The sequence below is a fragment of the Panulirus ornatus genome, chromosome 58, assembly GCF_036320965.1.
Source record: "Panulirus ornatus isolate Po-2019 chromosome 58, ASM3632096v1, whole genome shotgun sequence".
In the NCBI taxonomy this organism is placed as follows: Eukaryota; Metazoa; Arthropoda; class Malacostraca; order Decapoda; family Palinuridae; genus Panulirus; species Panulirus ornatus.
The window spans coordinates 12,637,616-12,652,974 of NC_092281.1; the positions used below are offsets into that span (position 1 = coordinate 12,637,616).

The window sequence follows — 15,359 nt, forward strand, 5'->3', positions numbered from 1 at the left end:
TCGCCACTGCCATATATATTACATAATGCAGCAACATGGCCACTATTACATATAACACATAAAGCAGCATGGTCACTCTTATATATAACAATGCAGCAACATGGCCAGTGTTATATATAACACAATGCAGCAGCATGGCTACAGCCCCACATAAGAGATCATGCAGCAGCATAGCCACTGCTATGAATAGCAGATCATGGAGCAGCATAGCCACTATTATATATAACAACATGTAGCAGCATGGCAAGAGTTATATATAACAGATCATGCAGCTGCATGGCAATTGTTATATATGACAGATCTTGCAGCTGCATGGCAACTGTTATATATGACAGATCATGCAGCTGCATGGCAACTGTACATAAGGGACCATACAGTGGCATGGCTGTTATTTTGTATTACAGTGACATAAAGTTGAATAATGCTTTCAGCATAGCCATTTGAAATAATAAAAGAGTGCCTTCATCTACCATATGGCTCCCTCATGGATTTTGGGTTGCAGCCATTTGCGGTGGAAATATATTCAATTCTCCGAAGGAGACAGAAAGTTACTGGCAGTTCAGTATTTTTACGGTGAACTTGAGTACCCGTGCGTCTTATTTTTTCATTGAGCTGGGTAAGTGCGTAAGCCTTGGGTTTCTTGATTTTGATTACTATCAGTAAGTGGGAGAGTATTTGTCTTAAACTTGATTTAACATGTATAATAAAAAATATTAGAAGAATGTGTACGGAAATATGATTTCCTTCTATGTTTGCTGCAGTTGTACCGTTTGGCATGTGGTGTAGTAATTGCACAGCTCTTAATTGCACCGCTCTGATGCTGTCATGAACTGAGACAAAAATATAAGTCTTCTGCGGAGTACTGAAGGAGCACTTAAACCATGGCAAGTACAAGTAAGAAGAAGCATTGTGTCATATTACAGAATTGCATGCATACTGATACAGTATTATTAACTGTCTGTAAAACATTGCCATTTTAATATATATAATGAAAATCACTCCAAAATAAAACTGAAGGGTAATCCTCCAGTTCAGCTATTTGATACTCTTGTATCATTATTGATGTTGCAGTACAGCACTCGTTGATGCATACCATGGCAAGTGAAATCTTCAGTTGTGTCTATCAGTGAGGGTCACAAGTATTGTTGTCTTGCAGCTGTGTAACCTATAACACCCCCATTTTTCTGTATCTTAGTCTCCTGTCCTGATTTAATGTGCTTTGCTCATTTACTCTAGACTTTCAATGAAAAATTTAACAACTTGGCTGATGGGCCTTGTATTTGCAATATCAGTACTTGCTCAACAGGTTAGTTCTCCCCTGGGAAGAGAATGTATTTGGGTCGTATCAGATTTTCAGTATGTTTATTTGTTAAGTCAGTTGACACCAGCATTGCCAAGGGTCAGGAAAATATTGTAGGTGTCGTTAAAACTAAGATTGCTCCTTTGTATTTGCGGATGCATAAGTTCATTACATTGTAGATTCTACCGAGATGCTTGTGCTAAAGTTGTTGATGGAGCTTTGCTCTATGATTCAGGGCAGAAAACCTCGCACTTCTTGCGTATACATACTGTTTTGCCAATTTGAGTTGCCGTCTTTTCTATCTAAAGCACGTCTCTGAGAAAGCTTTTTGTTTTTATTGCATTATTAGCTTTTTAGAATCGAGTACGTGTTAAAACTTCGTTTGTGAACATGTGCTCTCTTTCTTCTAGGGTCGAGGAGGGCAGGCGAATGCTGGTGGGGACTTTAAGCCATACACGTGCGCCTTCTGCCCAAAGAGATTTTCACGGCGGGACAACTTAACCCTTCACTTACGCACTCACACTGGGGAGAAGCCATACCACTGTCCTCACTGTGATTATAGGACCACCATAAGTTCCAATGTTTATCGCCATATGCGAAATAAACATCAACAAGAGATTGATGGAAAACCATTATATCAGAGACCTGCTTATCTGCACCTTTAGTATTCTTAAGAAGGATATGTTTAAACTGATTGATAAAAGTATCACGACAAAGTGCGATTTTAGATTTTTTGTCTCCCTTTAAAATGCAATTTTGCAAATTGTACTTTTAACATTGAAATGTGGAGCATCTTGCCTTCAATATTTTTGCAGTAAATCTGAACACGTTTTGCACAAAAAGTATGATTTGAACCTTGTACATACATCCAGACAAATACATGAGCCTTTTTTTTTTCTTTTTTTTTTGAAATATTTACTAAAGTCTTGGTGTCGTCTGTAACTGATATGGTAATGATGAAATTTGCTTGAGGCTCAACTTTTCTCTGTAAATATGTGTTGGTTTATCTGAAGATTTACATCTGTGATGTTTCTCCATGTAGGGTTGTAACATTAAATAGAAACTTCTGCTGCCATTACTTAAAAATTTAGAATTTCACGAGGATAATGTTGAAAAATATAGGTGGTGGTTTAATATAGATAAGTTGGAATGTTTTAGCTTCTATATTTTATAGTGGATGAAACAGATTGTGCATCCCTTCCTTTCTTTACTTCACTGTAATAGTCATAATTAATGGCTTATGTCTCACAAGGGAAACAGCTTCTAAGAAAGCATTTATGTTGAGACATAAATATTTATTTATCTTGAGGAAGATTTACTTCTAATCTCAGATAATCACAGTTTTCATTACCAAAAATGAATACTGGTCATTCATTTCTACAGTATTTACCATAAGTTGTTGTTAACTACATTTATCTCTGATAAAGGATGTATAAAAAAGACAATACAAAGGCTTTATAATGGCTGCTGTTCTTATGAAGCACTGCATCATGATTCATCAAGAGCAGCTCTCAGGTTACCATTGATTTTGGATGTTTAAGTGTTGGTTAGGATTGGTTGTATTTTCAAAATGATGAATTTGCTTTTGTCTATGTTTAAAAACATAACCTGCCTGATGACCTTGATACATCTGTCTATCATTTTCTCGTATATTTCTGAAAAATTGCAAAGAAATAGCTTAGTTTTGGTTAACAATGGCACTTTGCTGGAACTCTTTGGCTCATGACTTCTTATCAGAATCATTGTACTCTGATCCCACGTAACCCTTACCCTAAAAAAGTTGCTGTTCAACAATGGAGTGATTATTCAGAAAAACATTTTTCCATAATTTGCTCTTATTCTGTTAGGTTTCTTTCCATAATTTGCTCTTATTCTGTTAGGTTTCTTTCCTCTCTTTTGTTTTCATGGGTGGCTGATATGTCAAATATTGATAAGTTTGGTTTTACTTTACAGTATATCTTTAAATTAATGTTTTGATATTGTAGATAAATTTTTTATGAAATGGAACTCTCCAATACATCATGCTCAACTTTTCTTTCTTGTCCTCTGGACACTTTTTTATTTGATAATGGTGGTGTAGTTGGATTAGAGGACTCTCTGAAGGAGAATGGCAGTGTTAGTGTACAACAAGGAAGACAGGAAGTCTGTACTGTGTTGTAAAATATTTTCCTAGTCAACATAGTTTCCTGAGAGGTAGTGCAGGAGATACAGCTTATCAGGAATATAGAAATACTGTAAAGGAAAATCAAGTTAAAGATGGCAGTTTGAATACTAGTCTGATTGTAATTGCAGTTTAAATGTTAAATACTAGGTATCGCTTGGTCCATTTGGTGAATATAGAGATTATTCATCATGAGGGAGATAGCAGAGTAAAGATTTCGTCTTTCATTTTACCTGCTATGTGTATTCTAGGTGTACTTGTATTTCAAGGAACCAGATGAATATTGTTTTAATTTTTTGGATTGAAGGGGACAAAGATTCTTCAGAAAAGAGTGAGCAGTGATGTCTTAGAGGACTGGTGTTTATTGAATTATACTCTGCAGTTTAATTGATGATTGACAGAACTTGCATCAAGGAATTTGAAGTTTATCATGACATATACTTTGTCTTTATAGTATATATTGACCTTATGGGTAAGAAATAATGCTACCCACATATCTTTTGCATGTTACTGAAGGTGAATAAGAGGGGCATCTTAGAAATCCTCCCCTTCTGTATGATCACTTTCTGGAAATTGGAACAGGAGCCAAGCACAGATTTTTCTCTGAAGTGCTCAGCTCCAAGCACTACCTCAGTAAGGGAGGACAAGGCAAGCTGGTATTGAACAGGAAAAGATAGTTTTGTTATTAATAATAAGACTATTTTCAAGGTGTTTTCTTGCATTTTTCTTAGAAACAAAAGCATTGCATATTTTTATGGTGACATTTCTTAAAAAAAGATTTAATTTTGATTCTTAAGTATTATGTATGTGAACTATGTAGCAGAATATTAGTATTTCATTCCTGTACACTGTATCTAAGCACAGTTGTGGAGGAACTTAAAATTGCAATTTTAAGTCAGTGTTGTGATGGGTCAGTAAAGCCGTAGTTGTAATAGGTTATCAGTTAAGGCCAGTAAAATTGAACTCTGTGTGGAAAGAACTTGCTGCTAAACAATTATGTGTCATTTCCCACTTCCTACAGAGGGATACTATAGTAAATGGTCTGTTGCAGAGAATGTGGGAAAGAATGATGTCCCTTGTACTTTTTATATTTTGCAAGTAAAACAGCAGTGTTTAGTTTCTTTTGGTTGGATTCTTTCTCTGTTGGAAAAAAATTATATCAATTTGCTTTAGGGTATTCATGATTGCAAATACTCTGCAGCTGGTTTATCTGTGTCATGTAATATTTTTGGCAAATATGAAACATCATAAAACCCTTTTTCTGTTTGTTATTATTATTATTATTATTATTATTATTATTATTATTATTATTATTATTATTATTTTATAACCCCAGGACCCCTTTTATGTGGTTCTATAGCTTCAAATCAGCACTCCACACAAGAACAGACAATTGTTGGACTCCTTTGGAGCAAGAAAGTCCTTGACGAGTGTTTACTCTTTTCCATTGGTTTACAGTGGTTCAGCCTTGATGAAGGTGACTTTAGTAACACAGGAAACATCATTTCATGGAAAAACTGTTTGTATACAGATTTTAATCTATATATATATATTTGATTGGTGTTTTGTTATCAATAATGCTGATTTTGAAAATTTTCACTTCATTACTGAATGATGTGCATTTTAACAAACTCTTTATGTATAAGGTAGATGAATAAAAGAGTGTTTTTATTAATTTTTGAATGCATGTAATGCATTTATACATTCTAGACTGTTGTTTAACAAATCTGTCAGTGGTAGTAGCAGTGCAGAATTTATTATTGTTTACCATGTATCTATTCAATTATATTACCTTTCAGATGTTCTTGATCTTTTATTATCAATGATTCTTATCTAGATTTTTTTTTATATTTAGAAATAATTGAACAAACATTGTTTGAATTTCAATTAGTTATCAGGTTTTTTCTGAAGTTAGTACAGCTCCCATTAGCATATTTTTTCAAGATGTCAAGAGACCTCAAAGTAAGAATAGATTTCTTTTACTTTATCGAAGAAGGTTGATTTTATGAAGCATGGTATCTGGTGTCATGCTGTTTTACAAGCCCTCTATAGAGAAGCAAGTGCGTGGGTAAATGGATGGAGAGCTGAGCGAAAGTTTTGGGATACTTGTGGGTGTGAGGCAGGGCTGTGTGATGTCACTGTGGCTTTTTAATTATATATATATATATATATATATATATATATATATATATTTTTTTTTTTTTTTTTTTTTTGCCCGTCTCCCGCGTTTGCGAGGTAGCGCAAGGAAACAGATGAAAGAAATGGCCCAACCCACCCCCATACACATGTATATACATACGTCCACACACGCAAATATACATACCTACACAGCTTTCCATGGTTTACCCCAGACGCTTCACATGCCCTGATTCAATCCACTGACAGCACGTCAACCCCGGTATACCACATCGCTCCAATTCACTCTATTCCTTGCCCTCCTTTCACCCTCCTGCATGTTCAGGCCCCAATCACACAAAATCTTTTTCACTCCATCTTTCCACCTCCAATTTGGTCTCCCTCTTCTCCTCGTTCCCTCCACCTCCGACACATATATCCTCTTGGTCAATCTTTCCTCACTCATTCTCTCCATGTGCCCAAACCATTTCAAAACACCCTCTTCTGCTCTCTCAACCACGCTCTTTTTATTTCCACACATCTCTCTTACCCTTACGTTACTTACTCGATCAAACCACCTCACACCACACATTGTCCTCAAACATCTCATTTCCAGCACATCCATCCTCCTGCTTACCACTCTATCCATAGCCCACGCCTCGCAACCATACAACATTGTTGGAACCACTATTCCTTCAAACATACCCATTTTTGCTTTCCGAGATAATGTTCTCGACTTCCACACATTCTTCAAGGCTCCCAGAATTTTCGCCCCCTCCCCCATCCTATGATCCACTTCCGCTTCCATGGTTCCATCCGCTGCCAGATCCACTCCCAGATATCTAAAACACTTCACTTCCTCCAGTTTTTCTCCATTCAAACTCACCTCCCAATTGACTTGACCCTCAACCCTACTGTACCTAATAACCTTGCTCTTATTCACATTTACTCTTAACTTTCTTCTTTCACACACTTTACCAAACTCAGTCACCAGCTTCTGCAGTTCCTCACATGAATCAGCCACCAGCGCTGTATCATCAGCGAACAACAACTGACTCACTTCCCAAGCTCTCTCATCCCCAACAGACTTCATACTTGCCCCTCTTTCCAAAACTCTTGCATTCACCTCCCTAACAACCCCATCCATAAACAAATTAAACAACCATGGAGACATCACACACCCCTGCCGCAAACCTACATTCACTGAGAACCAATCACTTTCCTCTCTTCCTACACGTACACATGCCTTACATCCTCGATAAAAACTTTTCACTGCTTCTAATAACTTTCCTCCCACACCATATATTCTTAATACCTTCCACAGAGCATCTCTATCAACTCTATCATATGCCTTCTCCAGATCCATAAATGCTACATACAAATCCATTTGCTTTTCTAAGTATTTCTCACATACATTCTTCAAAGCAAACACCTGATCCACACATCCTCTACCACTTCTGAAACCACACTGCTCTTCCCCAATCTGATGCTCTGTACATGCCTTCACCCTCTCAATCAATACCCTCCCATATAATTTACCAGGAATACTCAACAAACTTATACCTCTGTAATTTGAGCACTCACTCTTATCCCTTTGCCTTTGTACAATGGCACTATGCACGCATTCCGCCAATCCTCAGGCACCTCACCATGAGTCATACATACATTAAATAACCTTACCAACCAGTCAACAATACAGTCACCCCCTTTTTTAATAAATTCCACTGCAATACCATCCAAACCTGCTGCCTTGCCGGCTTTCATCTTCCGCAAAGCTTTTACTACCTCTTCTCTGTTTACCAAATCATTTTCCCTAACCCTCTCACTTTGCACACCACCTCGACCAAAACACCCTATATCTGCCACTCTATCATCAAACACATTCGACAAACCTTCAAAATACTCACTCCATCTCCTTCTCACATCACCACTATATATATATATATATATATATATATATATATTTTTTTTTTTTTTTTTTCATACTATTCGCCATTTCCCGCGATAGCGAGGTAGCGTTAAGAACAGAGGACTGGGCCTTTGAGGGAATATCCTCACCTGGCCCCCTTCTCTGTTCCTTCTTTTGGAAAATCAAAAAAAAAAAAAAAAAACGAGAGGGGAGGATTTCCAGCCCCCCGCTCCCTTCCCTTTTAGTCGCCTTCTACGACACGCAGGGAATACGTGGGAAGTATTCTTTCTCCCCTATCCCCAGGGATAATATATATATATATATATATATATATATATATATATATATATATATATATATATATATATATATAATCCCTGGGGATAGGGGAGAAAGAATACTTCCCACGTATTCCCTGCGTGTCGTAGAAGGCGACTAAAAGGGGAGGGAGCGGGTGGCTGGAAATCCTCCCCTCGTTTTTTTTTTTTTTCTTTTTTTTTAATTTTCCAAAGGAAGGAACAGAGAGGGGGGCCAGGTGAGGATATTCCCTCTAAGGCCCAGTCCTCTGTTGATAACGCTACCTCGCTAATGCGGGAAATGGCGAATAGTACGAAAGAAAGAAAAAAAATATATATATATATATATATATATATATATATATATATATATATATATATATATATATATATATATATATTTTTTTTCATACTATTCGCCATTTCCGGCATTAGCAAGGTAGCATTAAGAACAGAGGACTGAGCCTTTGAGGGAATATCCTCACATGGCCCACCTTCTCTGTTCCTTCTTTTGGAAAATTAGAAATGAGAGGGGAGGATTTCCAGCCCCCCACTCCCTGTATATATATGGATGTAGTGATAAGAGAGATGAAAACAAAACTAGGGAAAAGGGGTGCAGAGATAGACTGTGGCAGAGATATGGTGACTAATGGCAAGCCTGTTTGCGGATGATACTGTGTTGTTTGTGGAGAATCAAGAGGAGTTGCAGGAGGTTGTGTGTTTTACGATGTGTGTAAGGTGAGGAGATTCAAGATGCATGCAAGTAAAAGAAAAGTAATGGTGTTTGAAAGGAATCAGAGTGAATGTATAGATTTTGTAAAACCATATAGAGTGAAAGAAGGAAGTGTACTAAATTGTGCTGTGGATGTGGAGGGGGGGAGACTGGAAGAGATGAGGAAATTTAAGTATCTGGGAGCTGTCTTGGGTAAGTGTGGGATATGGAAGGAGAGATAAGGTAGAGAGCAGAGCATGGTAAAAGAGTCATTAGGTCTCTTAATAGAATAACGAAGTGTAGAAGTGTAAGCATGGAAGTGAAGGTAGGATTATGGGACAGATAGTCCTCATAACCCTGACCTATGCATCTGAAACATGGATGTGGAATGAGGCACAGAGGTCAAGAATCCAGGCTTTGGAAATGAGCTGTATGAGACGAGCATGTGGTGTGACTAGATGGAATGAAGAAATAAATGAAAGGGTGTATGAGAGATGTGGTATGGCAAGGAATGCAAAGGGAATGAATCGTAGAGTGGTAGAATAGGTGAAGTGTAACACTTTAAGGAGGTTTGGGCATGTGGAAAGAATGCATGATTGGGAGTTTACAAGGAGAGTGTATGATGGCATAATCAAATGGGTTAGTGTGAGTGGAAAACCTCCGTTTACATGAGCAAATAAGGTGGAGGAATACTGGAGGGAGAGAAACAGAAGAAAAATTTGTGGAATGGTGTATGCGAGGGATGCATGTAAGGACAGGGATAAGTGGAGACTCTTTTGCAATGGCCACCCCTTGATGAGAGTTCCCAGAGAGAATGGGCATCAGAGATATAAATAGATATAGACAAGGGGTCATGGAGACATAAGATTTTAGGGGAAAATTTGCAATATCATCATGTCAGTGAACACCTTAGGAATATTAGTATTGATACAGCATCATTGCTAGACCTTATCTAAACATACTAGCATGGATATTGAAAATATTGTACATGAGACTCCAATTGGAAAAGTGATCATGTTATGCTCAAGTTTGACTATTTAGTAACTGAAGAAAGTAAAAGAGCTGGGATGAGACAAAGTCTAAAGAGGAGATATAATTGTGGAAACTACGCAGACTGCAAAAATTTTGGGGACAACACAGATTGGGAAATGGAGTTCAGTAGCCAGGAACCAGGGCATTATGGTGGGAGGTTCACTGAACTTTACAACAGTAAATGAGTAGGAACATAGATATCTCTGTCCTCAAATAAGTAGGGAATATTAAGAAATGGGGAAAAATGGTGTAATAGATGTCAAAAAGCAAAGAAGCTTTGAGATGTGCTGTGGCAAAGAAATAGACAACACTCCAGCCAGTCAGCTTTTGCTAGGTTTTGAGAGCAAGGAGTGAGTATAGGAGGATAAAGGAGGAACACAGAAAATTTTAAAAGAATAGTGTGGACAAGGCAGGAGAAAATTCAAAACTTTTCCATAAATTGATCAGGGGTCAGTTGTCAGTTAAAAAACATCTGATCAGGCTAAGTGATTCATAGGGAAGTATTGTAGAAGGTGATGTAAGGATATTTGAGAAACTGAATGACAAGTTTAAAAGTGTTTTCACAGTTTAGAAAAATATGCAAAATAATAGGTCTTAAGCCATACAAGGTTCATGTTCTTGATGAAAATATATGTGCTGAAGATGTGTCCAGATACAGTAAACAAACCTCATGAAATAGTGTTGAAACTGTTTTTCGAGAAGCAAAGTGCCAAGGGAGAGTGGAAAGGTACAAAGGTCATACCCATCAATAAGAAAAGAGACTGGGAACAAGCATTGAATAAGACTGGTCTCAGTGATGAGCATGGTCTATGATAAGTTATAGAAAAGAATTAGATGACTTTCTGCAAAGGAGAAATTACCTAGGTGAAAAACAGCATATATTTATGGAAAGGAGTTCATTTGTAACAGACCTCTTATATTTATATGAGAGCATGAGCACTGTCTTAGACAAAAGAGAGGCTAAGTTGATTGAGTATACCACTCTTTGTCATGGAAACAAAGAGTCAAGGAACAATTAGATGGAACACAAAACAGCAGTTAAACAGCACTTCTTAAAGATGGAAAAGTACAAATAATGAGAGATTTTAATTATGAGATATGGACTGGGGAAATTTGGATTTTCATGAAGATGGATAGTCGTGGAGACAAGTTCTAAAAATGTATAAAAGATGATTTATACCAGCTCATGAAGTGAAAAACTTAAGGATGAGAGGGGCCAATATGCCATCATTACTAGGTCATATCTTCACACATAATAGCTTGGAAATTGAAAATGATACATTAATTGTAAAAAGTGATCATGTAATGATGCAGTATGGATTGTGTGGTAAATGAGGCTGTAAAAAGATTAGTGAAAAGACCAAACTCGAAGAGGAGATATAATAGTGAAACTACACAGGACTCAATAGTTACATGTTAATATAAATTGGGAAATACAGTTCAGTACCCAGGAACCAGGGCATTGTGGTAGAAGTTTCTGTGAAATGTATGGTGAGGGAGTAAGAACATAGGTAACTTTAGCCTCAAATACAAATGGAAGATTGAAAAAGAGGAAGGATTGGTTCAAGAAAAGCTGTCAACAATTGAATGACCTTACTCAGTGTTCTGTGATGAAGATACAGTCGGTCTCCATATATCTAATGTATAAGAACACAAGAAGTGAGTATAGTACAGAAAGGTAAGAAAAAAATTAGAAATTTTGGAATGAATACTGAGGATAAGGCAGAGGATGATCCAAACCCATTGCATAAATTCATCACAGGTAAGTTGTCAGTTAAAGAGCAGCCAATCAGACTAAGCATAAATTCATCACAAGGAAGTTGTCAGTTAAAGAGCCGCCAATCAGACTAAGGGACTCGGAGAGAAGAACTATATAGAATGGTTTAAGGATATGTGTTAAATGTCAAGGTCAAAAGTGTTTTCACAGTGGAAGACACTATGGCCCTAACATTAGTATGATAGAAAGCATTGAAATGTGTAGAGAGGACAAACATAAATGGTCTTGATCCATATAAGGTACTTTACTGGGTTGTGATGAATTTAGTCCATATGTGATGAAGATATATGTAGATACACTTGACAGATCATTGGAAATGTTGTTCAAGATGGCACTGGTAAAAGGTAAAGTGCCAAAGGAGTGGAACAGGGCAAACATCATATCTATATATAAGAAAGGAAGTTCTTAATGACAAACCAATATCCTTGATGAGTGTGGTCTTTGGAGTACTGAAAAAGATAATCAGAAAGCAAATGGATGACTTCTTGTAGAGGAAAGGCTATCAAAGTGGGAGAGAGCACAGTTTCAGAGAATGGTGATTATCTGTAATGAACTTAGATTTATACAAGAGAAGGAGCTCTTTTAGACCAAAGAGAATTTTTGGTGGATTTTCTGTATTTGGGCTACCTGAAAGCATTTCAAACTATACCACGTAAGATACTGGTAAAGAAGCTATATCTTCAAGCAGGCAGAAGGAGTAGACTGCTTGGATGTATACAAGGCTATCTTAGTGGAAGGGAACAAAGAACATATCGAAGGAGCCTTCTCAAAATGGGTTGAGGTCGCCATTGGCATGCCACAGTGTCCTGTGATAGGACCATTGTTCTTCATGATATAAGTGAATGACTTATCAGAGGGATTGGACTTTTACCTGAATATGTTTGAGGTCATGAGAAAAATAAGGAATGACAGAGATTAAGTTATCCTACAAAGGGACATACACAAGGTGATCTGATGCAGTATATGGTTGATGCAGTTCAGCCAAGCAAGTGCAAAGTTATGAGTATGGGACACAGTGAAAGGCCTTATATGCCTATCTAGCATGTAACAAGCTACATGAACCTGTGCATGAAAGATCCATCTTATTCTAAATGAATCTACTTTCTCTTTTCAAAAATATTGTTGCAGTCACTGTGTGATGTTGATATTTATGAGGAAAGTTTGAAAACACTCTTCTGATAGTGAAAGCAAGTCTCAACATTGTTCCCACATCAGAATTGTTAAAGAGGTAAATTTGATTCTTAGTTACTATGATAATTGCATTTAACTGCATGAACTATATGGATGTTTTGTATGTTGTTTGAAATTTGTATTACACTTTAATTAGATTATGCATCTCAAATTGTTCACCTCACTTCAAAGAAACATCAAAGCAAATGGAGAAAGTCCAGAGGAGGTCAACAAGTATGGTACTTGAAGTAGGAGAGCTAAGGTATAGGGAGAGTTTAGAACCTACAAAGTTGCTTACTGAAAATATAAGGAGAATATGGAGAGACTTGATTACAGTTCTCAGATTTCTTAAGGAACTTCACATTATGAAGAGTTGAGAGTGAACAGTTATGTGGACTGCAAAGAAGGAGCAATCAAAAGTCATAGCAAGAAACTAGTTAGAAAAAATTGGAAAAATACTTTTTATAGCATCAGAACTTTGGAAGCCTGGAATAAGCCAAGTTTTGAAATTGTGAATGGATAGGGCATACAGTAGTTTAAAAGAGTTGTGTGATAGTAAATAAAGCTCAAGATAGAGCCTCATGAATTTAGAAGTCCTTCTCACAACCTTACAGCCTCACAGATTGGTGATTGCAATCAGACCTCATCTTGCCATGAGAGAAGAATGGAAATGATCTGGGTGTAATTGTCCTATGACTATCTGTATGAAAAAAAAAATCGCTTCTTCAGAGGAAATAATAGCTTGAACTATTTTTACTTTCAGAAGAGAAGCAAACTTGATGCCGCTTTTCAAAGAATTTATGAATTCTGGACTAGCATAATATGTATTAACTATAGCTTTCAGCTGCAATAACTGTCAAAAAAATCTAAACTAATCAGAATGATTGAGAGTATAGAAGCTGTGGAAGAGTATTAGAGAGAGATGGTGGAAGAAAGTGTGGAATAGCGTGTGTGAGGGAGGCATACAGTGATAGGGATAAGTGGACACTCTTTTTGATATGGCCACCTCCTTGATGGGAGTTCCTGGAGGGAACAGGTGTTGGAGATATAGATAGACAGACAGACAGACAGACAGCAGTTTAGGTTGTGTGTGTCTGTAAGGTGAGAGGCTAAATGTAGATAAACCTGCTCATGTAAATGTTAACAATTATAAGTAGATAGCTGGCATTGGACAGTTAATGTTATATGGTTTGCAAGCATTGACAGTAAGTTGCAGCATAATCAAAACTTACCATACAAGCATTCATGTATGTTCAATTGAAGGAAATTTATAGCATACCCACTCAGAACATCATTACCTTTCAAAAGAGTTCAAAAGGTGTCCGGCAAATGTTTGCCTTAACTGTATTCCAACAGTGCTCAGTAAACCTAAATCACAATGTATTGATATTGATCGACTATATTATTGTATTTCTTGAGTAATCTAAAGTGGCTTTGCACCCACTTTTTGCATTGTACCTTTGTCAGGTACATTCCATCTAAGTTTTGATGACACCCACTCATCTCAGGAGAATACTTTTTGTCACTCCTAAGATAGCATTTCAAGATGTTCATGTAATTACCTGTATAAATACCTATTTTTACTGTACTGAGAGGGAATTATACAGTTGTGGGGTCATATCTTTTGAACTTTCTCTGCTATCATATGACTTATTAAATCTTTTTGTGCTGTTTGCTTTAACCATGTCCCCTGTCATTTTGTTCCATTCATCAACCACACATATACTATAAATGTACTTTACATTTTTTTTAGCACATTTATTGCTTGATTTCGTGTTATGTCCTCATGTTGCTGTGTCTCAACATCTCAGTGAGTGACCACATCATTGATATATTAAACTTCAAGGTTGGGATCTGTTCACACCTCTTCTCTCCTTCAAGGTGGACAAATCTAAAGCCTTTAGCCTTTCCTGAATCCTATCATAGCTTTCTTAGATACTGGTACCATCTTTGATCTTTTTGTGCCATTATCAGTTTTTGGTGCGTTTTCTTATAAGAAATTAAAGAAGGCATTAAAAGAATTATGCTTATTTGAAAATGAAAAAAGAGAAAAGGAGTGTACTTTGAGGTTATGTTTACAGTATTTATTTATTGTTTAACCAGGTGTGGACTGTTGGTTATGTGATGGATATTTACGAGGGGTAAAACATCAAAATATGTACACCTAGCCAAAAAAATGAAAATGAAAAAGGTGCATTCATCTGCAAACCACAACATTATTGATCATGAAATTTGTATGTACCATGTTCCACACTAACTGGCATTGAATAGAATGAATATCTGATGTTTTTTTTATTACGATTTAGCCTAGAGGTAATCAAGAAGGAATGCACTAGCATGGCCCAGTGTACATCTTTTGAAGATTTTTTCCCTAAAATTGATGTCCGTGTTTTAGGGTGGTGGAGGCAAGGCAGCGGTGTGGGCCAGAGCACTTGCTGGCCACTCCCTCGGGGCCAGTCACCAGTGTACCTTCTGCCCAAAGCGATTCTTCCTACGATCTGACTTGACGCGGCACCTACGAACACATACTGGTGAGAAACCCTTCAAGTGCCCCTACTGTGAGCATAGCACAGCCATCAAATACAACCTCAAGAAACATCTCATCAGTCGTCATAATGTCGTTGAACATGGCATTAAAATGGAGGCTGTTCAAGGTGTGTTAGATGATGATCCAGACAAGCTCAGTTTTGCTGTTGTCTTGAGCTATAATTAGTCTCCAGGATTACTGACGTTAGTCTGACCTTTGGTTCCACTCTGTGCCTAAATTAGGACATGTTCTGCCTCAAGTACATAAATGTGTACTTTTTCCTAAGAATGATCTTCATGCATGAGTTGAATATACTTAAGATGAAAAGCCACTCTTGAGTCATATTTTGATCACTAACTC

The 15,359-nt window shown here is 37.1% G+C and overlaps 1 protein-coding gene across 10 annotated transcripts in view; it reads left to right on the forward strand.

Moving 5' to 3' along the window:
* Positions 1-15,359, forward strand: part of LOC139766521 (uncharacterized) — a 185,941-nt gene that overhangs the window by 104,501 nt on the left and 66,081 nt on the right. For 4 of the 10 annotated variants that reach the window (XR_011716913.1, XM_071695274.1, XM_071695276.1 and 1 more), the window contains exon 7: positions 14,868-15,126. The exons of 4 other annotated variants lie outside the window; for them this stretch is intronic. Coding sequence is in view for 5 of the 6 variants with exons in the window: in XM_071695274.1 (XP_071551375.1) it covers positions 14,868-15,126 (259 nt within the window). In the remaining variant the exon portion in view is untranslated. Of the gene's footprint in view, positions 1-1,710; positions 5,265-14,867; positions 15,127-15,359 lie in introns of those variants that run through there. 2 more of the 10 variants (XM_071695280.1, XM_071695282.1) reach the window with 2 other exon arrangements.